General features: G+C 41.6%; 1 protein-coding gene across 1 annotated transcript in view; it reads left to right on the forward strand.

The window, feature by feature from the left end:
• The first annotated feature begins 7,051 nt into the window (after positions 1 to 7,051).
• Positions 7,052 to 25,076, forward strand: part of pemt (phosphatidylethanolamine N-methyltransferase) — a 91,053-nt gene continuing 73,028 nt past the window's right edge. The window contains exons 1-2 of the mRNA XM_050059578.1: positions 7,052 to 7,380; positions 13,769 to 13,876. Of these exons, the coding sequence (XP_049915535.1) occupies positions 7,279 to 7,380; positions 13,769 to 13,876 (210 nt within the window). The 5' untranslated portion in view covers positions 7,052 to 7,278. The remainder of the gene's footprint in view (positions 7,381 to 13,768; positions 13,877 to 25,076) is intronic.

The following is a 25,076-nucleotide window of genomic DNA, read 5'->3' on the forward strand; positions in this document are numbered from 1 at the left end:
CTACACAATGTTCACAGAACTTCAAAATGAGGTGAGGGGATGGGGGAGAGAGGTGACTGCACCCACTTAGGAGACAGGAAGCGTATACCATTTCATACCATTGGTGCATTGTTATTGACGTCATATCTTGAGAATCACCCAGCAGCCTTCCAGGCATACACACACAAGAGCTCTTAGAACCGGCCACTATATACTGTTTCCTCTGCACGTGTCTCAGATGAATCAGTTTGATGATCAACCTGCTGTGCTGGTGACATGATCTGTGCACAGGTGGGTCCTCCTGCCTCATAGTTAATCTACTGTTCGCAAACTCCATCTAAAATCCAGAATCCAGTTGCACTGCGTAAGAGATGATTACCCTTGAGAGCACTTTGGCAACAGCTCAACTGTGTTTGTAGCGCAGAGAAAGCGCAGCACGAGGGATCAACGGTCCTATTCTGCCGTTTTGTCTTTTATTTCCCTCCTCTACCTTCTCTAGTGCAATAATATATCAACAGTGTGCAATTATACTCCATAATGACCCTGTGTGTGTGTGTGTGTGTGTGTGTGTGTGTGAATGAAAACATGACACACACGGCCCTCTTGTCTAATCCACGGAAAAGTAAACACAGTCAGCTGTGTGAATGTTTAACTGTACTGTATGTGGAAATAGGTGCATTTGTGTGTCCTGCAAACTGAACAGGCACACTGTATGTAACTGTGTGTGTGTGTGTGTGTGGGTGTGTGTGTTGTTTGTCTAACAAATGCTCACCTTTATTGTTTTATACATCAAAGAATGATTCAGATCTACTTTTTTTTAAAAGAACATGGGCTCATCCGAGGCAGAATTTTCTCCCTCTTGATCCATCACACTAACTACCACCCCAGAAGCAAGTGTACAGAGAGGGTCAGATGTCAGGAATGATGTCTCCAGTCATCCTTGCACCAAATAGCAATGAAGCATGCAATTCAGGACGTACCGGCCTCTCTACAAATAATTCTCTTTGAAAAAACAGCATCAAAAATTCATTTCCAGGCGCACGTTTATAGAGCGAGGGTGATGCAAGCAGTTACCGCAATTGCGTAATCAACAATGACTTCCTTTGTCAGCTGTCATATAATGTACATACATTCTTATGCTGGTCTTTCTTTGATGCATCCTTTTTTCCCATCTCTACTCATCCTGCATATTCCATTTGTGCCACCTGAATGTAATGAAATAGTTATGTTGTGCAATAGGGATGTAATGACTGAGGCAAGAGCTACCACGCTGCTGATGCCAAACAGACACTTCAGTGAAGTAACTGAATGGTAAATGGACTTGCTTTTGTTTAGCACCACTCAAAGCGCTTTTCACACTACTTGTCACCACTTGTCACATTCACCCATTCACACACTGGTCACTGAGGCTACTATACAAGATGCCACCTGCTACACAGTTAAATATTCACACACACTCACACACCAATTGCACAGCCAACAGGAGCAGTTTGGGGTTCAGTATCTTCCTCCAGTATACTTGTACCCCCTTTCCACCAAATAAGGTCTGGGTCTTGAACCAGTTCCGATTAGGTTTCTTGAAACCTTGTGAGATCAAGAAAAGTGGCTCACATTTCCACCTTTTTTGAGCTGAACTGTTGTAATCAAGGATGTGTCACAAACAGGGGGCTTTGTTGTGTTGGCAGACCACATTTATTACCTGTAAGTCTTGCTCTGTTATCACAGATATTTGTTTTCTGTCCAAAAAGCAAGCATGGACCAACTATAATGGTAAGAAGACTATTACATGCAAATCTCAATCCTGTCTTTCCAACCTGTGTTACAGTTTGCTTTGCAAAAGTTCAAAATGCATGGTGTGTGTGAACTGAATGAGCTGAAAAATACTAACCATTTGTAGAGCTGAGGGGAACCGAGAACTACTGATAATTTCAGTGGATATGTCAGTGCAGGCTACAGCTTTCACATACAAGGATCCATTGTTGATATGGAAAATAAAGTTTATAAGTGCTTTGAATGTATTCATACTATATTTATACTTTGAAAGAAGTTCTGTCCCCCAGTTGCCCATGTCTGACTCTGCTGTTATACAACTATTTCCTCCGGTCACATTCTGCCACCACTTGTTTGCTCTTAGTATGTAATCTTTACAAGTGATATTGATTTTATACTGAATTCTTTTCAAGGACATACAGTGTATCTATGTGAATGGAAAAAGTCAAAAGAGCCTCTGTCACAATAAAGAGCTTAAATGCAATAATACAAAGAGCGAGTACCGGCTTCGTCTGAAGCATGAACAACACAGTCCTCTGTGCTTTCTATAAAGCAATACAGAGAGTCTGAGTGACTTTTAGTGGGACACGAATTATGTTGATCACGATACGATTATGTAATGGATAAAACTTGACTTTTTGTTGTCGCTTTTTTCCGTTTCGGTGTGTATTCCTTATGTTGTTTGCAACTGTCGCCCACGGGAGGGGTCATGGGGGCTAGGGGGGCCATGGCCACCCTGATACAATTGCTGGCCCACCCAGTGGCCCCCTGTGGCGAAAATAATTGCTTTCCTTAAGACGCTGTGGTACGCTGAATTTTTTTCGCTAGCATAAAGGTACCTTGCGAAACTATACAACCAAAGGCATCCATTGGTGTAGCATGTTAGGAAGTGGGCTAAATGACAGTCAAACTTTAGGCTAAATTTTCACGAAGGAACAACTGGCATGGCCATTTTCAAAGGGATCCCATAAAATTTCATCTCAAGATTTCTAAATGAAAATGGGTTCTACAGATACCCATGAGTTTCCCCTAAACTTGAGGCGGCTTGTTCCCTGGTCTAGGTATCTTTGGATAATTCGTAATTCATTTCTAACTGACAAATGAAAAAAACATCATTTTGATATTTCTTTCAAAACGAAGAACGGAAAAAACATTTTTGATGTCAGAAAAACGTTTTTGATGTCAGAATCAAAAAACGAAAAACCAATCAAAACTGAGCCGTTTTTTCGTTATTGAATATTCCTTTTCTCCTTTTTCGTTTTGGAATGAAGAATGAAACAACCCATGGAGTCACATGTTTTTTTGTTTCTCAATTTAAAACCAAAAACGAAAAACGGAATCACGTGGTCTAATTTGTTTTTCGTTTGTAAAGGAAAAATTGGAAATCCAAACTCAAACAGGCCAATTATGGTTTTTGCAAATTCTTTTTGGTGTCTCTCTGTCAGAGGAAGAAATGAATTACGAATTATCCAAAGATACCTAGACCTTCCCTGTAAATGTTGTGTTCATTACAATTAATGTACTCCTTTGAATTAAAGCTGTATATTAATTCTTTAAGGAAAAGGACAACCAATTCAACCACTGAACCATTGAAGAACAATAGCCATGTTTCCATCAGCCTGTTAAGATGCGCATCTAGAAGCATCGCATCGGAAAATTATGATGGAAACGCCAAAATTCTAATGAAAATCCCCTGATTCGCACAAACTAAAATACACTCGCTTTAGCCGGGTTTTGGTTGATTCGAAAAAATGTTGATTCGCAAAACAGGGGATGGAAACAGTTATGTTCGAGTTAAGTCTGACATAGCGCACCTCTCTCCATGGTGATATCCACACTCCGGGTTGGGAAGGCGGTAATGCATTTACAAGCTGGTTGCCAACCGCCAGAAAACGTAGAAGAAGAAGAATGCAAGACTTGTTTTGTTTCCGTTTCTGCGGAAAACTCGCGAGTTCGTAGTTTTCACCAAAGTCTGTACATTTAATGGAAACACACAGGATTCGTATTTCTTTTAATGCACATTTCCCAATGATTCAAATCACTTTTGGATGGAAACATAGCTAGTGACAGATACAGATACAGATACAGTATACAGTATCCACATAACACATTAAAACAGGACTGTTGTGGAACTCAAAATGTTAACTGCACTGGTATTAGCCTATGCACATCAGATAATTAGTAATATGTAATATAAGAATGCAAGGTACCTATCAGTATGTGATTCCTTAACTCTCATAGTGGCATAGATTTTAACTTGCTTATATATTTACACAGCATAATCAAATTCCTGAGTCAGTTGCGGCCTTTGGTGTGCTATCCCAAGACTGTCAGGGGCCCCATCTGGACACCCCTATGAAAAATTTCTTAGGTGTGCCACTGTTGTTTCCATCATGCATGGCAGGAGCGTAAGTAGATGAAGGAGCAAGAATGGGTTGAAAACAGAGGAGAGAGTCTCAATTACAGCCATAATCTCCGCCCGCTGGCTGGATGTCATGCTCGTTTAATTTTACACGATGGAGCTCTCGCCTCCGACAGCTTGCAAGATGATGAACGGACAGTGCACTCGGTCAGGGAGCTGCGAGGATTTACGAGCTCCCTCTATGTCTCCCTCCACATGGGGTGTCTTCTACTTAACGGATCGACTCCAAACAATGAGCAGGAGGCTGAAGGAGGAGAGGGGAAGAAAGGAGAGGGGAAGAGGAGTAAAAAGAAAGAAAAGATGAAACAAAAGATGGGAAAACAAGATAGTGAAGGAGTAGAGGTAAAAACGAATTGTAGGAGATTAGAAGATTAAAGGATAGATATCACATCGAAGAGAGGAGGACTTGAGCAGAAATGGGAATAAAGAAAACAGGTGAACAGCAGGGGATGAGAGTGGGAGAAGAAAAGAGAAGGATGGTAATGAGGTGGTGAAAGGAAATGAACAGAACAATGTGAACCCTCAAGAGAATAAAGAATACGGCAGGAGGAGGAAATGCACCAAAATGACAAAAAAGGAAGAGCAATGGAGTGAAGGAAGGACGAGGTGGAGAGGAAAGACAAGTGGGCGACAGAAGGAAAGGAGTATAAAATAAGACAAGAAACAGGGAAAAGAGGGAGAAGAAGCAGAGGGAAAAGGAGAGATGAGACAAGAAAAGAAAAAAGGAGAAGAGAGAAGCCAATAGAAACGTTTCAAATAGTGGGAGAGGAGATGAGAAATGGAGGCAGGGGAAGACAAAGAAAGAAGAAAGGGCATAGTGGAAAAGAAGAAATAGGAAAAAGAGAAGGGGGATAAAATGAGGCAAAAGTAAAGAAAGCAATGAGAATAGATGTAGAGATGGCAGAGAAATCAGGTGTTTTTATTTCATTTCTTTTTTCGAAACAAACAAACTAGATAGACTACTTAACAAATTAAGGGAACCCCTAAATCACACATCAGATCTTGATGAACAGATTATTCCATGTTGAAAATCTTTATTGATGTACACTGTATAATTTGTTAGGAACAAAATGACGTAACAGCGATCAATGGAAACCAAAATCATCAACCCATCGCACCAAAACTCAAAGTAAAAAAAATTAAATCAAAGGCTGATCCAACTTGCGTGACTTTTACCACTGTAACTCATAATGTGACTCAGTAGTGTCTATGGTCCCCGCATCCCTGTATGCACTCCCAACAATGTCTGGGCATGCTTCCGGTGAGTCGGTGGATGGTGTCCTGGGGGATCTTCTCCCAGACCTGGATCAGGGCATCACTGAGCTCCTGGACAGTCTGTGGTGGTACTTGGCAGCGTTGGATGCACTGATACATAGTGTCCCATAAGTGCCAAGTTGGATTTAGGTCAGGGGAACGAGAGAGCCAGTCAATGACATCAATGCCTTCGTCATCCAGGAACTGCCTACACACTCTGGACATATGAGGCTGGGCACTGTCCTGCACCAGGAGGAGCCCTGGGCCCACTGCACCAGCGTAACGTCTGACATCGCTCTGAGGATTTCATCCCAGGAACTAATAGCAGTCAGGGTACTGTCCGCTATGACATGTAGGTCTGTGCGACCCTTCAAGGATATGCCTCCCCAGACCAACACTGACTCACCACCAAACCGGTCATGCTGGATGATGTTACAGGCAGCAGAACGTTCACCACGGCATCTCCAGACTCTTTCACACCTGTCACATGTGCTCAATGTGAACCTGCTCTAATCTGTTAAAACAATGGGTGCCAGAGGCGGACCTGCCAATTCTTGCATTCTCTGGTGAATGCCAATTGAGCTGCACGGTGCTGGGCTGTGAGCACAGGTCCCACTAGAGGACATCGGGCCCTCATGGAGTCTGTCTCTGACAGTTTGGTCAGAAACATACATAGTAGCCTGCTAGAGGTCATTTTGTAGGGCTCTAGCAGTGCTCCTCCTGTTCCTCCTCACACACAGGAGCAGATACCAGTTCAGCTGCTGGGTTGATGCCCCTCTACGGCCCTGTTCAGCCCTGTTCAGCTCTCCTTGTGTAACAACCAGCCTCCTGGTATCTCCTCCATACTCTTGAGACTGCGCTGGGAGACACGGCAAACCTTGTGACCGCACGAATGGATGTGCCATCCTGGAGGAGCTGGACTACCTGTGCAACCTCATGCTACCAGTAGTGACAAGGACACTAGCAGAACACAAAACTAGGGTAGAACCAGTCAGGAGGGCGACAGTAATTGTCTGTGGCCAACACATGCATTTCGGGGGTTGTCTTGCTTTTGCCTCTCCATTGCACATGTTGTCTAGTTCATTTGCACCAAAGCAGGTGAAACTGATTAACAATCACTTGTGCCTCCTAAATGGACAGATTGATATCCTTGAAGTTTAACTTCATGTTATACTTTGACGATTAAGTGTTCCCTTAATTTTTTGGGCAGCGTATATTGAATTAAACTTAATGAAAATAAGCTGTGTGCGTTTTACAGCTTATCACTGATAAAAATTCATGTTTATTGCAGTGATGACAAACAGATGTTAACAGTCCCTATGAGAATCCTGTGATTTAGTGGTTGTGTAAGCCTTTAATTTACAATTATTTACACCACGTAACAGACTGAGCCTTTAGTTTTGATTTTATGCCAATTAATTTGATGATTTAAGAGATGTCTCATGTATAGTGCTGGGAGCTTTCCCCTCATCAGCCAGCAGATGTCACTGTGGAGCAACAGGGTATTAAATCACTACAAAGAAGAAAACTGATAGGAAATACATCCATGGTTATCACGTGTAGCAGCAGGTCCAAAAGGTAAATAATAAAGTTGATATCTGGGTGAGAATACGTGCTGCGCTTGTGTTGGATACCAATCAACTGCTTCTATCCACAAGTGAACTTTGAACTACATTTCCCAGGATGCTTTGAGCAGGGTGAGAGGTTATCAGGACTTGTGTAGTTCTCCACAGCAACTGCACCCTCCTTTGACAGGAAAACAAGAACCTTGCACTGAATATTGAGCAATATTTGTCATCTTTCACACACACATATATGAGTGCTGGCAGTGAGCCAGTGTTCACGCGGTGTGTATGAGCGACACGGCAGCTGCTCGGGACGATAATCCGGCTGGAAACAATCACCCTGTGCTGCTGGACTGCTGCGGAGGACTCAACAACATCGACTACTCGGAGGTAAACATTAAAACTGTTGAAAACGAAGCTGCTCTGCATGTCTAACTCTCACATGAATCCGTGTGACCGCTCACACAGACAGCGTCAGAAGGTCCCGGTTTGACCGACTGAAACAGACTGCTTCATTGTTTTGATCGTGACAGCCGGAAAGCAGGCCTTTTTCACAATAAAAGCACGATGTTCTGCAAACCTCGCTTCACAATGTGTTAACACTATCAATACAATGAAATTTCAACAAAAGACTTTATAAAAGTGACGTTTGCATCAGATTAAGTTTTGAAAATGTATTTTTACAACACAAATAATAACACAAAAAATATTTTAAAACTCTTATTTTGCTTTTAGTACCATTTTTATTACATACATACACTCACCGGCCACTTTATTAGGTACATCTGTTCAACTGGTCGTTAATGCAAATAGCTAATCAGCCAATCACGTGGCAGCAACTCAATACATTTAGACATGTAGACATGGTCAAGACAACTTGCTGAAGTTCAAACTGAGCATCAGAATGGGGAAGAAGGGTGATTTTAGTGACTTTGGATGTGGCATGGTTGTTGGTGCCAGACAGGCTGGTCTGAGTATTTCATTGGTCTACTGAGATTTTAACACACAACCATCTCTAGGGTTTACAGAGGATGGTCCGAACAAGACAAAATATCCAGTGAGCAGTTCTCTGGGTGAAAATGCCTTGTTGATGCCAGAGGTCAGAGGAGAACGGCCAGACTGGTTCAATGCCTTGTTGATGCCAGAGGTCAGAGGAGAACGGCCAGACTGGTTCAAGACGATAGAAAGACAACAGTAGCTCAAATAACCACTTGTTACAACCAAGGTCTGCAGAAGATCATCTCTGAACAGACAACATGTCGAACCTTGAATAAGATGGGCTACAACAGCACAGGACCACACCAGGTGCCACTCCTGTCAGCTAACAACAGGAAACTGAGGTTACAATGCACACAGGCTCACCAAAATCAGATATTAGTGGATTGGAGAAACGTTGCCTGGTCTGATGAGTCTGGATTTCTGCTGCTACATTCAGATGGTAGGGTCAGAATTTGGAATAAACAACATGAAAGCATGGATCCATCCTGCCTTGTATCAACGGTTCAGGCTGGTGGTGGTGTAATGGTGTGGGGGATATTTTCTTGGCACATTTTGGGCCCCTTAGTACCAACTGAACATGGTTTAAACACCACAGCCTACCTGAGTATTGTTGCTGACCGTGTCCATCCCTTTATGACCACAGTGTACCCATCTTCTGATGGCTACTTCCAGCATCTTAGACTGGGTTCTTGAACATTACAATGAGATCACTGTACTCCAATGGCCTCCACAGTCACCAGATCTCAGTCCAATAGAGCACCTTTGGAACGGTGGAATGGTCATGGATCTGCAGCAACTGCATAATGCTTTCATGTCAGCATGGACTAAAATCTCTGAGGAATGTTTCCAGCACCTTGTTGACTCTATGCCATGACGAATTAAGGCAGTTCTGAAGGCAAAAGGGGTCCAACCTGGTACTGGCAAAGTGTACCTAATAAAGTGGGCAGTGGCCAGTGATTTTAAGTAGGTAAACAAACAAATAAAAACATTACCATGTGTGCTACCTATTTTTGAAACAACTTTTGAGCATATTTTTTAACTTCTTATTTATTTTAAGGGGTTCTACATAGAGTTGGGCGGTATCCAAATTTTGTTACCATTAAACCTTCCCCACATTTTCCTGGGCTATACGGTATTACCATGACTAATTAAAAATCACTTTAAAGGGCTCAGAGGGAGTCGCCAAAATGTCGGCTTGCGCCTATACCGTTCAGAAACAGAACAGCAAACATTACATAGGCCTAAGAATACTGAAAAATAACAACAAAACATGTATAACATTAACTACTTTTATTAACAAATATTTATAAAAGTGCAAATGCAGCAGTCAACCAAACAGAATGGAATAACAACAAATTGTCTGTGGGCTACAGTCCACTTCCAGTACAGGAATCGACACAAATCATTAAATTAAAACACAGTCCTATAACATCCAATACTTATAGGCTTTTCAAATAATAAAAAAGTAACAATACACAACAAAGGCAATAGCGAAAATGTGTGCTATACAGCGTATCCTCAGACCGCGACGGGTAAAGACCGTTGGTTTATTTTTAGAGCCTACCTTTAGTTTGAAAAGTTCACCCTCTCCAAGTCCGAACTGTTTTTTCCGTCAGAACAGGCTACTCCTCATTTAACCCTTTGAATCCTGGAGTGACATCACTTTTCTTGTGCTGCTTTTAGACTCCTTTCACAGGTATTCAAATCTTTGGACCCCAAGCAACTTGGTGCAATATCTTTTAAAAATATGGGGAAAAAGCTAGGGAAAAGCTATATTTATAAATATCATAATTTTATATTTCAAATCATGTTACAGAATTATTTTAATTTTTATGCACTTTTTCCAGGTTATTTGTTTGTTTTTAACTTTTTTTCTGCACTAATTTTCTTGTTTTTATTTTTCTCATTTCTTGCTAATTGTTTGGGTCATTTTGTCTTCTGTTGCTCATTGCCTTCTTCCCATGGTTTTGAAAGAAACCAAGCCAATTTGCTCAGGTTTCAAAGGGTTAAAATGAAATAAAAACAAAGTATAATGATAACTATAGCAGCATTATATGCTTCAAAACTATTCAAGGTTTTTCGCCAGAAAAACCAGCATGTTAACTTTTTCCAGCTGGAGCAGGGCACGTAGTGGATTGACAACTTTGGCCGCGGTGCTGAATACGCGCTCTGATGGAGAGCTCGTGGCACAAACGCACAGGTACTTTCAGGCAGCCCTCGACATCAGAGGAAAATGCCTGGCTCCATCACATTTCCACCTGAGAAGGAGGTCTGCATCTCCCTGAATAACAGGCTCACGACAACAGGCCGTTATCTCTGCTCCTGCTCGCTCCTGTATGGTGCCGAGCGGACCTGCATCCAAAAACTTTATCAAATGTCCCGAGTTAAGGGCAGTTATAAGAAAAACATTACAGACTATTATTAGTTTTAAATTATAATAGTATTAAATTGAAAACTCAATCACACATACATAGGTGCTGGACAAGCCCTCATTATTTAGGCATTAAATAAATTATATTTATTATTATATCAGGCCCCTATAGGCCTATATGCGCGGCAGATTTTTTTTAAATGACTGTAATGAAACTGATACTGTTGCTATTTTTAGATACCACGGGATACCTTATTACCGTATTATCGCCCAGCCTTAGTCCTACACAAAATTCAAAGTGTATAGCTGCATTCTGAATTACATACTTTTTACTTTTAGTGGGTACTGCAGCTGCCCTTACAAAGTAAGTACTGTTGCATGCATTATGCACACAATTGGGACATACTACTTTGTCACAACACTGTGCTCTGAACTTTGACCCTCTTGCTCATAGATCCCTTACCTTGGAGATAAAATGTGGTTCGCCAAGCCCACCAGAGACAAGGGTCGACCCAAACAGCTCTGCTGTTTTTACTTTGCAATGTATGTAGTTCAACTTTAAAGTAAGAACTACATATGTTGTAGATTCTAACATAATATATTCGCACTAGTAAAATTACACCTGCATTTCTCTGTTATTGATTATTTCATAGTTATGTTTTTTTGTTGTTATGTGTTGTATTTATGATTGTTTTTGTGGCTATTGTCAGCTGTCAGTGAGCTGTCATTTGTCTGTGACTCAGTTGATATGAGGCATCTTCCGCTGTGCAGAGGATTGTGGATCACAATAGTCAGAAAGGCTTGCTGGCTTCCATCCATCCATCCATTTTCATCCACTTATCTGGGGCCGGATCTCGGGAGCAACAGGCCCAGCGAAGCACCTCAGATGTCCCTCTCCCCAGCAACACTTCCCAGCTCTTCTTGGGGGACCTCAACGTGTTCCCAGGCCAGATGAGCACATGTCTGAGCTCTTTACCCTATCTCTAAGGCTGAGCCCAGCCTCCCCACGGAGGAAACTCGGCTGCTTGTGTCCGCAACCTCATTCTTTCAGTCACTACCCAGAGCTCATGACCATAGGTGAGGGTTGGGACATAGATGGACCAGTAAATTGAAAGCTTTGCCTTTCGGCTCAGCTCCCTCTTCACCACGATGCTCCCCTGCAAAGTCTGCATCACTGCAGACACCGTACCAAACCGCCGATCCATCTCATGCTCCATTCTACCCTCACTCATGAACAGGACCACAAGACTCCTTCGCTTGAGACAGTTACTCTCTCCCAACCTGGAGGGGGCAAGCCTACATTCTCCAGCAGAGAACCATGGCCTCAGACTTGGAGGTGCTGACTCTCACTCCATCTGCTTCCCACTCGGCTGAAAACTGTCCCAGTGCCTGATGGAGGTCATAGTGTGATGAAGCCAACAGAACCCAATCATCTACATGCTTGCTTGCATACCGCAAAATGCAACCAGATGTATCCTGTATTTTTGGCATACTTCAGTTAACATACCATATCTTGGGACATACTAATTCTTTTTTTCTGGCATACTAAACAGTATGGTAGTATGGGTATTGGAACCCATAGTATTAGTTGTCTGGACACGGTTCTCAGTTACCTGAGCTGGTGGCTCAGCTAACAGTGTTAACTCCATTAACAGCGCTGAACAACAGCAACTGTGCTGACAAAGCTAACGGTGTTACTGCTTCTGCGCTGCCGCTGCTGCCCAGATGTCAGTGGTGGGGGTAGGAGCTAGCCACTAGGATACACACATACACTGACATGCACACATGGACGGACTGGAATATTCCACTATATCTTTACATAGCAAATAGTGGTTTGCTGCTATAATAATGTTCTGACTGTCACATAAAGAACCTTTAAACAACAAGCCTGGTGGAGTCATGATTTTGACAATAACAAAAAGTCCCGACAGCCACCTCTCCTGGCCTGCAGCAGTTCACTTTGAATTGTCCATGTTTCACTCGATTACTTGCAAGCTATACACTCAAGATCAGAGCACTCATTAAATTTAACAGGGTAACCTTGACCTGTTGCCTGTGTCAGCCTGTATCTTTGGAAATCGATGAGAAAAGAGATCTAAACTCAGTAGCCTATCCCTCCACAGAGAACAACAGAAGCAGCTTGAGATGGGCCTGTAATTGACACACACTATCACAGAATACCACTGTTTGTGATTTGAAGTCAATAAGCCAGTAACTGTTGCATCGATTCAGCAGAAATGTCTGATAATACCATCACTGTACAGTGCAGTATAATCCCTACTACTTAGATAGCTGTTGTAGATGTTAAGTGAAAGTCATACACACTGAGTGAAGGTATTATATGTGGGAGGTAATGAATATTGGACAACACTGAGTGCAAGGCTCTTATATTTTCCTGAAAGAAGAGTGCAGTTGCAATGGAGAACCACATGTTTCCTAATAACTCACTGTTCTGGAAAATGTACTTCATTATATTACATTTATCTAGCTGATGCTTTTAGCCAACGCGACCTACAGTAAGTGCATTCAGCCAACTACGTCATAGTTCACTTTTATTTTATAGAGGCAGTTGACTGAAATCTCACTCATCATTTTTATTCCATGCATTCTTTTTACTTATCCAGACTTGGCACCTACATTGCCACTGTATTTGGACGTTTATACTTGAGGCTGTGTTGTCCTTTTGGCCTCAACACTATGATGTAAAACAACCAAAGCAAACTGGGATTTTTGGCCTAAAACACATTCTTTGTTGTGCTTCATCTCTGGCGTCAGTAGGCATAAATTGAAAACCACACACAGCACTTCAGTGTTACAGAGATGGAATATCGGTCTATGCTGCTGCACCTCAAATAAGTCATAAGAATTTATTTTTACCCCATGCTTAACTCTTAAAAGGCCCTGTGTCCACTGTTGTCTGTTTGCCCTCTTTATTCACAATGAAAATATTATATACTGTGATTGAGACAGCACTATACAGTAATATGCAGTAATGCAAATGTTATTTCAGACCAAAACTAACAGACAGTATGTAGCACACGTCTGTTAAGGTTGAAAAGGAACTCAAAATGATGGGGAAAAAACCTCTTAAGGGTCAAGAAGATGCGCATGTATCTGCTGAAGCTCTCCGTCCTTCAACATTTAACTAAAATGTATCTGCAAGAAACATAGGAAGTAACGTGGAAATGAGAAGTCAAAAGAGGTTGCATAGCTTTGGCAGATTTTGGAAAATTCTGTGAAAATTTGTACCAAATTTGGATGGAAATTTGACCTCTGGCAATTTGTAACACCTTTTTATAAGTAGCAAGTGAGGACAGTGTCATAGGCCACACTTTTCTCTCTTAATTCCTCTCAATGAAATTATGTTTTCACGTATTTGTGTGATTTTCACATGGCTGTTTCTTTCAGATGGACGTGACGCTGATGGAGGGACTCCTACGACACATCAACTTTCATGACTCCAGCTTTTGTATTGCTGTGATCGCCATCATATTCAACCCTTTATTCTGGAATGTGGTAAGAGATACTTCAGATATTGTAGCTGCTGTTCCTAATCGCCTTGTGTAACTTCTTGTATATGTAATGTTGAGTAGCCATTATCAAAGTCTATTTACCTGAAATCCTGGGTGCAGAGCTGATCTTCTTCCAGGCGCTCGGCCAGCCCTGCACTAAAATACTTAACTTCCCCAAAATGATCACCTATTTATGGATAAAGAGAGAGATATCTGTTGACTGTGATTGGTTGGTCCTTGTCACATGACATGACATGCGCAGCCATTGCGCCCTGAAAAGAGGCGCTAGGGAATGCGTCGCTTGGAAGTTTGAGCGCCCCTGCTGGGCGCCTTGGATTTGAGGCTGCAAAAAAACACGGCATGTGTACAGTCCCTAAAAGTTTCAGTTTTCCAGAAACCATACTCTTGACTGGATTTTGTTTGGATACCAGCAAATTCTCTATAGCATCATTGTATTGAATTGATAGGCAGCGAAGGAGGCTTAGACACCAGGGGCTGGTTGCACCAACTGGTCTTTACTACGCCTGGTCGTAACTCCTAAGACGGTCTTTGTTAATACCAGTCTTAAGGAGTGGACGTACGCTGGTTGCACCAACAGGGCTTACGCCTGGTCTTAGCTACGCTGGTTTTAGCTGTGCGCGTCCATGTGAATGCCCCCGGAATGCCCCACGCGGCCTGCCTAGAGGAGTGCGGTGATGTTAAATGACGCGCCGCTGAATCACCCTGTGTGCTTGACAGTTGACAGCCCCTCTCATCTGTCTTGACAGTTTATTTACAGTTTAAGATTTGAAGAAAACATGAAGAATCAACGAAAAACTTTACCGACACTGAAATTAGAAAATTAATCAAGCTGTACAGCCAGCAGAGAGACGTATCACAAATAAGAAAAAACAGTGGGGGCAGAGATAACGGGGCACATCAATAGGCTACGTGTTCAGACTCTGGCTGCCTTCATACAGAGGCTGACATGAGGAAGAAGTGGAAAGATCTTCTCAGCAAGGCAAAAAAATACATCTCCTCCAAAAAAAATCATCCAACTGGGGAGGGGGTCCTCCCCGAAAACCTCAATTTACAGTGACATCATTGTTGACGTATTTGGGGAGGATTCCCCTGCCTGGTGGGAAGGCGGGTGGTAGTGCTGTGTTGCAGCCCAACACAAACTGTAAATCGGGTGACAGCTCTCTCAATAAGTTCAAACAGATCTCTCCTACCGAATTGAAACCTCTCAATCAGCTCCTCGTCATTATATAGGCTATGTCCAATTGCTTCTGTCCCTAATNTCAAGGAGACCCTAACACTTTCTCAGAACAGGAGATGAGGAGAGGAAAGCTCTGGTCCTGCGCTTTCATGTGATATGCTTGCCGTTTCTGTGCGACCCTGCATTCGCGAGTAATCCATCCAAAAGTAATGTGTGTGCAAAGCTGTATGAAAGCTTTGTTATACATTTTTTTAGTGTAACTTTATAATTTTTTTTCGCTGTGAAAACATTGGACTACCGACAAGTGCTTGGTCTTGTCGGAAAGCCACGATTCCGCTGTTTCACATGATATGTGTGGCTTCTCGCTATGACGAACGGTCGCGGAGAGGCTGAGAGGCTGAGCTGCATGAGTCTGCTCTCACCTGCGTGTGCAGTTGCATGCAAAGGATTATGGGGAATGTAGTCACACAGTCATATTACCGGCTCTGTAGGAGAACGCAGCTATATAACTACCGTGGCATTCCCACGACGGTATTGAGAATTTATTTTATCGCGACACCGCGAAATTCAACATATCGTTACATGCCTACTCGTAATGGTTGGTTGGGGATCCTGGTGGATAGGGGAAGTCTGAATTTTGACTTAAGTTACGTCCTCCTCTTGACACCCCACAACCTGCAGCAAATATGAAACTCTAACCCTAAACATTACCCCTATACCTCCAGATAATACTTGGGCCAATAACTCTGTTCACATAGTGGAGGAAACACACTTGGAACCTGAGTGTTACAAGCCCTTGTTTTGAAAATTGTATATCTGTCCACAGATAGACTGTCGTTGACTGTTCATCTGTCTTCGTCAAATCAAGGCAAACTGTCCCGACAGTGTCCCTGAGCCTGATAAAACCGCCCCTTCTGTCTATCACAGAAGGTTATAGTTCACAGGCAAGATGGTTGTATATCTTATCCTAATTGTTAAGGATCATGATTAGGCAATCAAGACTAGTTATGGTTAATATCTAATAGACCATACATTACATAACAGAGCATGTCAGTATCAGGCCATAGATAATGTTTGTGTTACAGGTGTGCTGATTTCATTGCACTTGTCAAAGAGTCAGTCCTGAAGTATCCTTGTTACAAAGACGTGGAAAGAAAATATTCCCATCAGTATTCAATCAGGGATGCTTCAGATGTCAAGTGCATGTTCCAATGCCGTGTAGACTTGAGCCATACATTTCAAGTGGCATCTTCCTCAGTGATGGAGTTTACTGAGTGACTCACATCAAGACGGAAGTCTAATTACACTTGGGGCATTGCGTAACACTGCAATTAACGTAAAGGAGTCATGTTAGAAAAAAATCCTCTCTACCTGTATTCCTCTCCCATGTTCTTTAAGTAGCACCTTGTTGTCATGCATAGTCAAAGTGCACCTTTGAGTATAATGTGGTTGCTCATATATTTGAAATGTTTAAGCACTAATGTGACAAAGGCAAATGGTGAATAAAATAACTCAATTAAACAAGATAAGATCAGATGTATTGCAGTTTAATAATTCTTACGTGTTCCATCAGTCTTCTTTGTATTTATTTCTGAGTGTAAATGGACAGTTCAGCCCAAAAATCAAAAATACACATTTCTCACCTGTAGTGCTAGTTATTACTCTAGATTATTTTGGTGTGAGTTGCCGAGTGTTGGAGATATTGGCCGTAGCGATGTCTGCTTCCTCTCAAATGTAATGGAACTAGATGGCACTCAAAGTGTAATAACATGTCTCTTTCCAGTAGGGCTGTATTCAATCAAAGAAAATCTAGGTCGAGTGAAATTCTACCAACTCTTTAACAGTGCACTGAGTGTGCTTTACCTGGTAGAGTTGTGTGTCCACCAAAGCATTTTTTCCCCTGTCACAGGGGGGCAGGGGGGGACAACACGTCAGTCCGACTCCCATATAGTTCGACTACCCATTAGTCCGACTACCCAGTAGTCCGACCATAGGGTCCTATATTTTGAGATCCATTAGTCTGACCTCCCAATAATCTGACTATACTTGTGCCATTTTTCCGAGCGCCGCTAATCCGACCCGTCAATGTTTGTTAGAGTGGATACCTCGATCAGAGGTTTTACCAGATAGCCTGACGTAACTGCTTTATATTATACAGGCAGGTATCCATCTAGGTATCCATTTTAATTAATGTTAACGGGTCGGATTAGCAGCGGACGGAAGAATGGCACAAGTATGGTCAGAATATTGGGAGGTCGGTCTAATGGATCTCAAAAAATAGGACTCTATGGTGGGACTAGTGGGTAGTCGGACTAATGGGTAGTTGAACTATAGGGTGGTCAGACTGACGCCACGAACTCGTCACAGGGCTCAACATTAAAGGCCCTTGCACACTGAGTCTGTTTTTTTCAGATTCGTTTTTTTAATCATCCGAAAAAATTGTCACGCACAGAAACCATGCATACAGATTCCGTTGCGTCTTATTGTTGCATTCGTTGTGAAAATTCGTAATACTTGACAAATGAGAAGACACATTTCCTCCTTTGCTTCTTTCCACTGGAGTTACCTATCTGGCTTCTGGCTGTATTCACCCCCTCCCTGTCTTTCATTTGGCACCGCAGCTGCATGAAGACGTTTTGGACTCAGTGTGCAACCGTGATTGACAAGATGTTAAGTCATTTATTTTAAGACTTGTGACAGTTTTTGACATAATAAACTGACTCAGTGTGCAAAGGCCTTAACACTTGCCCAGAGCAAGTATAAACTCTGTGTTGAGGTAAGTGGAATTCCTCCAGTGAAAAATAAATGTGGTCTCCACTGTAATATCATTATCTGAAAATAAGCTGTATACCGTAAAGCTTTTCCACCTGAACCGCGTCCATCTCACCACTAACTGATGAGCAGGACTGATCAGAAGAATCTGACATACTGGACACTATAGAAGTTAACTCTGGGGTTGACAGTGTCATATACAACACAAGTTACTAAGGTTAAATATCGCTGTAGAGCTGTATCCGAGAAAGAGACTTAATATTTTTAGCCGGGTAGCTAATGTTAGCCATCCTGCCACCTCAAAAAGGGCTCAGGTGGGATGTTTTTTTTGTTGAAAGCTTTGAGCCTTGAGCGGTGGTGTCTTCTTGGTAATGCTTTGGTGGAGACACAGCCTTATCAAAGTAACAGTAATTGTCCAACCACTGAGAATTTGGTCGGACAAGACCATGACCCGATTACTCAAGATAATCCACAGACGTTGTTGTAAGCAGTTTTATGTAGGACTATTTTCTTTCTACCCAACTACACCCACCAACTGTATCACCGTGCAGAAGAAAGTGTGCATCTATTTATGGACAAGAGGCTTGTGCTTCTAACAGTGCGAGATTTAAACATCAATGGCGTCCTCCTTGGCTGAGCTGTAATGTTAGTTAGCTCAGTGGTGCTAGGTTAGCAGTAGATCAGTAGATGCATGCAAAATAGTTCCTACATAAAACTGCTCACAACAAGTCTGTGGATGTGGATCTCCAACACACGGTAACTCACACCAAAAATCTAGATTGATAAATAGCACTGCAGGAAAGAGAAAAAAATATGTATTTGGAATGAACTGTCCCTTTAACTACATAATGATCCCTTGTTGTCTAGATTTAATAAAATGGACAGGCTAAAGGATGATGGGTTAAAATTGGAGAAATTTACTCTCTGCTTTTTGCAATTAGTTTCATTGCTTTAACAGCTGCGTGTGTGTTCATATCAAGATTGTAATTCCACTAACCTTTAATGGTGACTCATTTGACCATTGACTCATCACACCTGCGCAACCTGGCAGCACACATGTTCATCATACAGAAGCTTTCGCCTCACAAATAAGAAGCCAATTATTTGCATTAAAGTAAATGTCACTGAGATGTTCTTGGCCCTGCACACGATCCCAGATCACCCTCTTTGTGCATTTTGCTGGAAGATAATCTGTAAGTGGCTATAATGGGGGTTACTTAGACAAACAGCATTAGGACTGATGGAACTTAAAGGTGATAAAAGATCTTTTCCTATAATCTGTTTGAGCTACAAAGCTTAATGCGTGCAAAATGGGAGAGTTTTGGATGGTGTTTCATTTGGTTTTATTGGAATACCGTCTCTTAAAGGGTGAAGAAAGAAATAGTCAAATGTATGGGATGTATGTCTTTGTGCCAAAAGCAGACTACCAATATTTCTGTTCACATGCCTGTCACATGTGACGGCTTAAACAGCTGCTGATGGGATATATTTCCTAGGGTGGCAATTTGTACCTTTGCATCTTTGTCTGTGCTGCTGTGCTGCTCTGAGGAACACCTTTATTTATGACAATGACATTTTGATGAAAGATAGAGGTAATGTAGGTTTCTCACCATCATTTATTGCATGTCACACAGTCGCCATGTTTCATGGGACTTTGCGTGCTGTATGTGGTGTGCTGGTACCTTGCTGCTGATAGTACTGAAAGTTTAGCATGTTAGTGCACGAAGAGGTTGAAATGTTTCAACTTAAATAGCCTTTAAGGATCACGTTCTGTCTGGTGGTTTTCTTTTTTCATAGTTTCTTTTTGCTTATTAGCAAGTCTAATATTTAGTCTCCTTTTAATTTGGGCTATTAAGTTGTGTCTCATGAGGACAGTGCTTTAATTTGACATTTTATATTGACACACACATTTGAATGTCTTGGAGGCTGTCATATTGCTCTTTGAATGAAGAGTTGTCTTCTACGTCACTGATAAGTGTCTGGTGCTTTCCACCTTCACTGTCCTCCCTTCCCAGTTCCTCTCCAAGAGGAAGCTTCCGTTTTTTGTTCTGTGACTGTGCGAGGTGCACGCTGCCCTGTTAGTTGTGTACTTGTAAGAAGAGATGGTTGATACGGTCACGGACGCTCAGGACATCGTGATCACAAGAATCTGAGCTGAAGATGCTTTGCAATATGTCATGACCCAGCAGTCCAATTGACCAAGTGATTAACTTGTGGTACAACATGTATGCAGCTCATTTTGGGAGGAAGCATTTATATTACGTCACATAAGCAGTGCATTGTGTTCCAGGATGATTTTAGAGCACTCATCAGAAAATGTTTTTGTTGTTGCCAAACTGACGCGAATGAATCACTTGTTTACAACAGTTCAGCAGTCCTTCTTAACCTTTTTTTGCCCGGGATTTGAATTTTTATTGACCCCAGCTACTTGAATAATGCCGTATCTTTGCTACTTACTGATGTTTTGTTAATGACTAATGGGGACTTTTGAGATTAGTTGGGAAGATAGTTTCAGTCTACAATTACAGTCATGCTTGTTTGTCTTGCTGCAGGGGTCATTTTATTAGCCAATTTTACAAAGGGAAGCAAAAGTTTTAAGGTCAGCTGTTAAACAGCGCTGGCTGGCTGGCAACAGAGGTTGCATCACATGAATGGGTCAACCGCAGACTCAAACCAGGCTCACTTCCTTTCCCACCAATATATTCTTATCTAAAGTCGTCACAAGTCACCGCTTTGTCAGTGGCCTTTCATGCCTAAATATTACTTGCTAGGTACCGTCCTGCATCTGTTGTTAATGCTCTGGGACGCTGCTACAGATGGCTTTTTGGTTTAGGCAACAAAAGCACAGTGGGTTTTCTAGGTTTAGAAAAAAACACCACGGTTTGGCTCTACATTCATATGGAAAGTGAACACCGGGCTCCTGGTGAAAGTCTGGGGTTTGTTAACAGAAATTTAGGGACCGTATCCGAAGTAAAATGAAGAAGACAGTGTAAAATGTTGACCAGTAACATTTACGTATTAAATCACAGAATGAACCCCTTTCTTAAATGCCTGGATGCAATTACATGACCAAAACAAGTGGGTAAATGAACCTTTATGTGTTTTACACTTATAATAGAGGTTTGTATAGAGATTGAAGTACGTTTCGGAAAGATTCCATTGCAGATCTTGGTCCAGTCTGCAGTGGTAAATGTTACCACGAGATCACCCACCCACAATGGCACCAGGAAGTCATAAGCTAGGAAATCAGATTCTGCAGTGAAGTATAAATCTCTGGAATTATTGCCTTCAGAGATTTGGTCCTGACCATGGCATTTCCAACTTTGACAGTTTTAGATGGATCTTGTACTTCCTGCAAAGATTTAGAAGGTACTTAAAAAAGTATTGAGTGGAAATGTTAAAATCTGTTCTAATTTGCTCAAAAGATTTACAGAATCTGAGATAAACAAGCCTGCAGGACTTGGTCAGCCCTTGGAAAACAGCTCCAACAGACTGATACCACTGATCTGAAGTGGGAGATAAGGATTCAGTATCAGGGGCGACCAAGCAGATGTTTTGCTTTACTAGGCGTGAGCATCAGTTTCCTGCTTAATATCCCACTTATGTGCTTTAAACGCACATGTTCTATATTTATTTTATTAAGCGAATGCAAATTTCTCAAGCTGAGCAGTAGCCTCTTGATCTATATTGTGGAGGGAGACTAGACCTCCTTTTAGTCTTTGGAGAGGGCAGGCCTCAATAATATGCTCCATGGTTTGCTCCTCTCCACAAGCACAAATTGGGCTCAAGCTGCTCCCCCTTCTGTGAAGGCTGGCCAAGCAGGGACCTTGACCAGTCTGTTCAAGGAAGACCACTGTTCTATATATTCTATCAAATAACAGAGGGAGGGACTCCACAGCTGCTCTATATTACATTTGCACTGAACACACTGTACCTACTGGAACAGAGACACAGGAAGACCTGTACCTTGAATTTGTATTGTGTGTGTGTATGTGTGTGTGAGTAGGCACAGATCAGAACGTACCAGCCCCTAGCTAACTGCTTAACCTTTTATCTTTTCACGCTGACATGACCGCTGTCCATGAATGAAACACCCACACACACACACACACACACACACATACACACAGACTTGAGGCCAAAAAAAATCTAATGCTGATCTAATCTAATTGACACAAATATCAGAAAACAGAAGTCTTTATTTATATGTGTTGAGGAGGCCAATCAGTCATGTGATATTCGCTCTTCTTTTATGATTTGGTTTTGACCAATGACACAAGGACACTGTTACAGCCTGAAAATAGAATCAGAAGAAGAAACAGGCTCAGTCAGGGGGTCAGTGTGCCACAGTGAGGCTGCTGACATATTGACCCTTGTTTTGGAACAGTACCCCTACGGTTTGTGCCACTTTTGTCCTTGGTCCATTTGCTCTGTAGGGAATGTTAGAATCCCTCCAGGCTTGATCTTAGCTACACCTGCACAGTGGGGGCTACAAGTGTGTGTGTGTGTGTGTGTGTGTGTGTGTGTGTGTGTGTGTGTGTGTGTGTGTGTGTGCACGCGCATAGGTGGCCTATATAGTGACTCATTCCTAGTTGTGTTGAGTCTCAGAAAGCTTCTGGAAAGCGCAGATGCACTCAGTCACAGGTAAAGCCTGTCTGTCAGTCAGCACAGCACAACACTCTAATTAGACAGATACTCATTACACCTGTGCACTGATTGCAGGGGTGTCATCAGGTGTTGATGATGTTATTTCCTCCCAATAAGTGTGGCAATGGTAGGTGTGATGATGAGTGTCAAGAGGCGGGCTGATTTTTTTCTTTTGTGTTTGTGTGTGTGTGTGTGTGTGTGTGTGTGTGTGTGTATTTATGTCCAGTCATATGTATTCATATTCCGCTGACAGTCCAACTACTGTGCCCACAGTCTCTCCAGATTGTGACTGCTGTGTGACAATAGCTGTGTGACTGTTGTGATCATTAAAGGGGATCTATTATGCTTTTCCGTATTTTGTGTTGAATATGTAATTTTACAACCATGGATAATCCCTGTGAGAAAAAACCTCACGTTTCCTACCATTCAATACTGATTCATTGATTCATCCAACAGTTTTTTCTACTCTGGCTACAGTATGATGTCATACTGTGCCAGATATCTTTATATGGTCATTTGCTCCAGGCACACCACTGCATGTGTTTACATTATTTTGTCTACACTGCTACATGTAGCTGCATGCTAACATCAGAGAAACATGTAATCTGGGTTGCCGATGTTGTAAACTTCTCCCTGATAGCAGATCGTATTCCTGCTGGAACACGTACAGTTGTGTTTAGAAGCTTTTATTTTTGACTTTTCATGTTAAAAAAATGTGCTGCGACTCCTTGTTACAGTCATTCCCCAGCTGCAAGTACACTGATACATATAGCGCCATGCTAACATCAGGGAATCATGTAATCATGTAATCATGGATGCTCAATTTCTCCACGATTTCGGATCGTATTCCTGCTGAATGTGTCCAGTTGTGTTAACAAGCTTTTATTGGTGATTTTAAGTGCTGCTATTGTCATTCCTCAGCTGCAAGTACACTGCTACATGTAGTTACATGCTAACGTCAGAAAAGCTGTATTCCAAATGTTTGGATGTTTTTGTGAACGAAGTTAGCCCAACAAAGGATACTTGCAAAAAAAAAAATAGAAATTAAAAAAAATTCATGTTCCTAAAAGTAAATATTGTTTTGGTATTTTTACCATATTCAGGTATCACACAGGCACCAGTATCTGAAAATTACAAATGACACACACACACACACACACACACACACACACACACACACACACACACACACACACACACACCTTACTTATAAACAAAGGTTTTCACTTTCCTCAGCTAACCTGAAAGTCCTCAAGTGTGTCTGCTGTGCTTTCTTAGAATTTGCAAGACTTTCTTTACAATTGGACACATTGTTCAATTGCAGTTACATCACTTAGTGTGTAATATTGCTTCTGCTTTTTGTTGTTTTCTGGATGGGGAGGCAGATTCATAAACACAATCTTTTTGTTTTAGTTTTTAACTTGCTGTAAAGTAATGACACCATCAGAGTCTCAATGCGTTCTGCATGACAACCTTGTGATGAGTGTATCTGGGATCAAATCTTCATTTTGCTTTTGAAGCTGATGTGTTCTTAGTCTTCATCTCAATAATTACAACAGTAATCACCAGCTGGTTACATAAGCTTCTGTCTGGGTGCATAGAATTGAACTGAGAAGCTCCAATTCTTGACTTGTACTTGGCTGAACTTATTTTGCAGACATAAAAACTGTTTGGGGAAATTACAGCCTTGTCTTATTTTTAGTTCAGAGGAAGAGTTGACCCATACTGTGTCCTGACTTAAAAGTTTAAATCATGAATAGTTCCATTGGCTTCAACCCTAGGACACTTAAAACACATTGTTAGTGACAGTGAACCATTAACTTAAGGTAGGAGTGAGTTTTTTCTTCCTAGACATGGGGCAGCTCCATGCACAAAACAACTTTTTCTGGAACTTATTTACTGCTTCTGCACCTTAAAGGTACCATATCGAGTTTTTGACCACCAGTCGCGCTATGGAGCAATGTTTATATATATAGTGGAAAACCATCTGGTAACAACTCTTCCATGTTCATGAGAACACACAGGTACAAATGTTGACACAATACAGATATCTGCCAATGGTTACTGATCTGCAGTTTGCATAACTGTAATAAGAAAGTAGCAAAGTGGGAGCAAATGCAATGACAAAACAGACTCTCACCGAAGCTAGCGAACATGGAGGTAAACAACAGATTACAAATTTTCCCATAAAGTAAGTTTACAAATGTTTTCTGAGGAAGGGAATGCCATCAATGCATATATTTTGGCCTTGAGGATACTTAGGGTATATTTTGGTGAATGTAAACAAGACTTTTTTTACATAAAAAAACTCGACATGGTACAGGGCTTGACGCTGTGCTCCTAAGTTGAAAAAGTAAGGAGCACACAAAGAACTTTAGGGGCACAATGTAAATTGATCAAATAATGTGTTTTCCGTAATAAACGTGATGCAAATAGACATTTACAAGCAAAATTATTTAATGAATTTGTATACAAAATGTACAGAAAGGTAAAATCATCAAGTTTTGAAAAAGTAGGCCTATTGCAATTTAATTTTGTCTTTAATGTTATTATCTTATATATATTATCTTTGCAATATGATTATCTT

Source organism: Epinephelus moara, chromosome 13 (assembly GCF_006386435.1).
Source record: "Epinephelus moara isolate mb chromosome 13, YSFRI_EMoa_1.0, whole genome shotgun sequence".
NCBI classification, from domain to species: Eukaryota; Metazoa; Chordata; class Actinopteri; order Perciformes; family Serranidae; genus Epinephelus; species Epinephelus moara.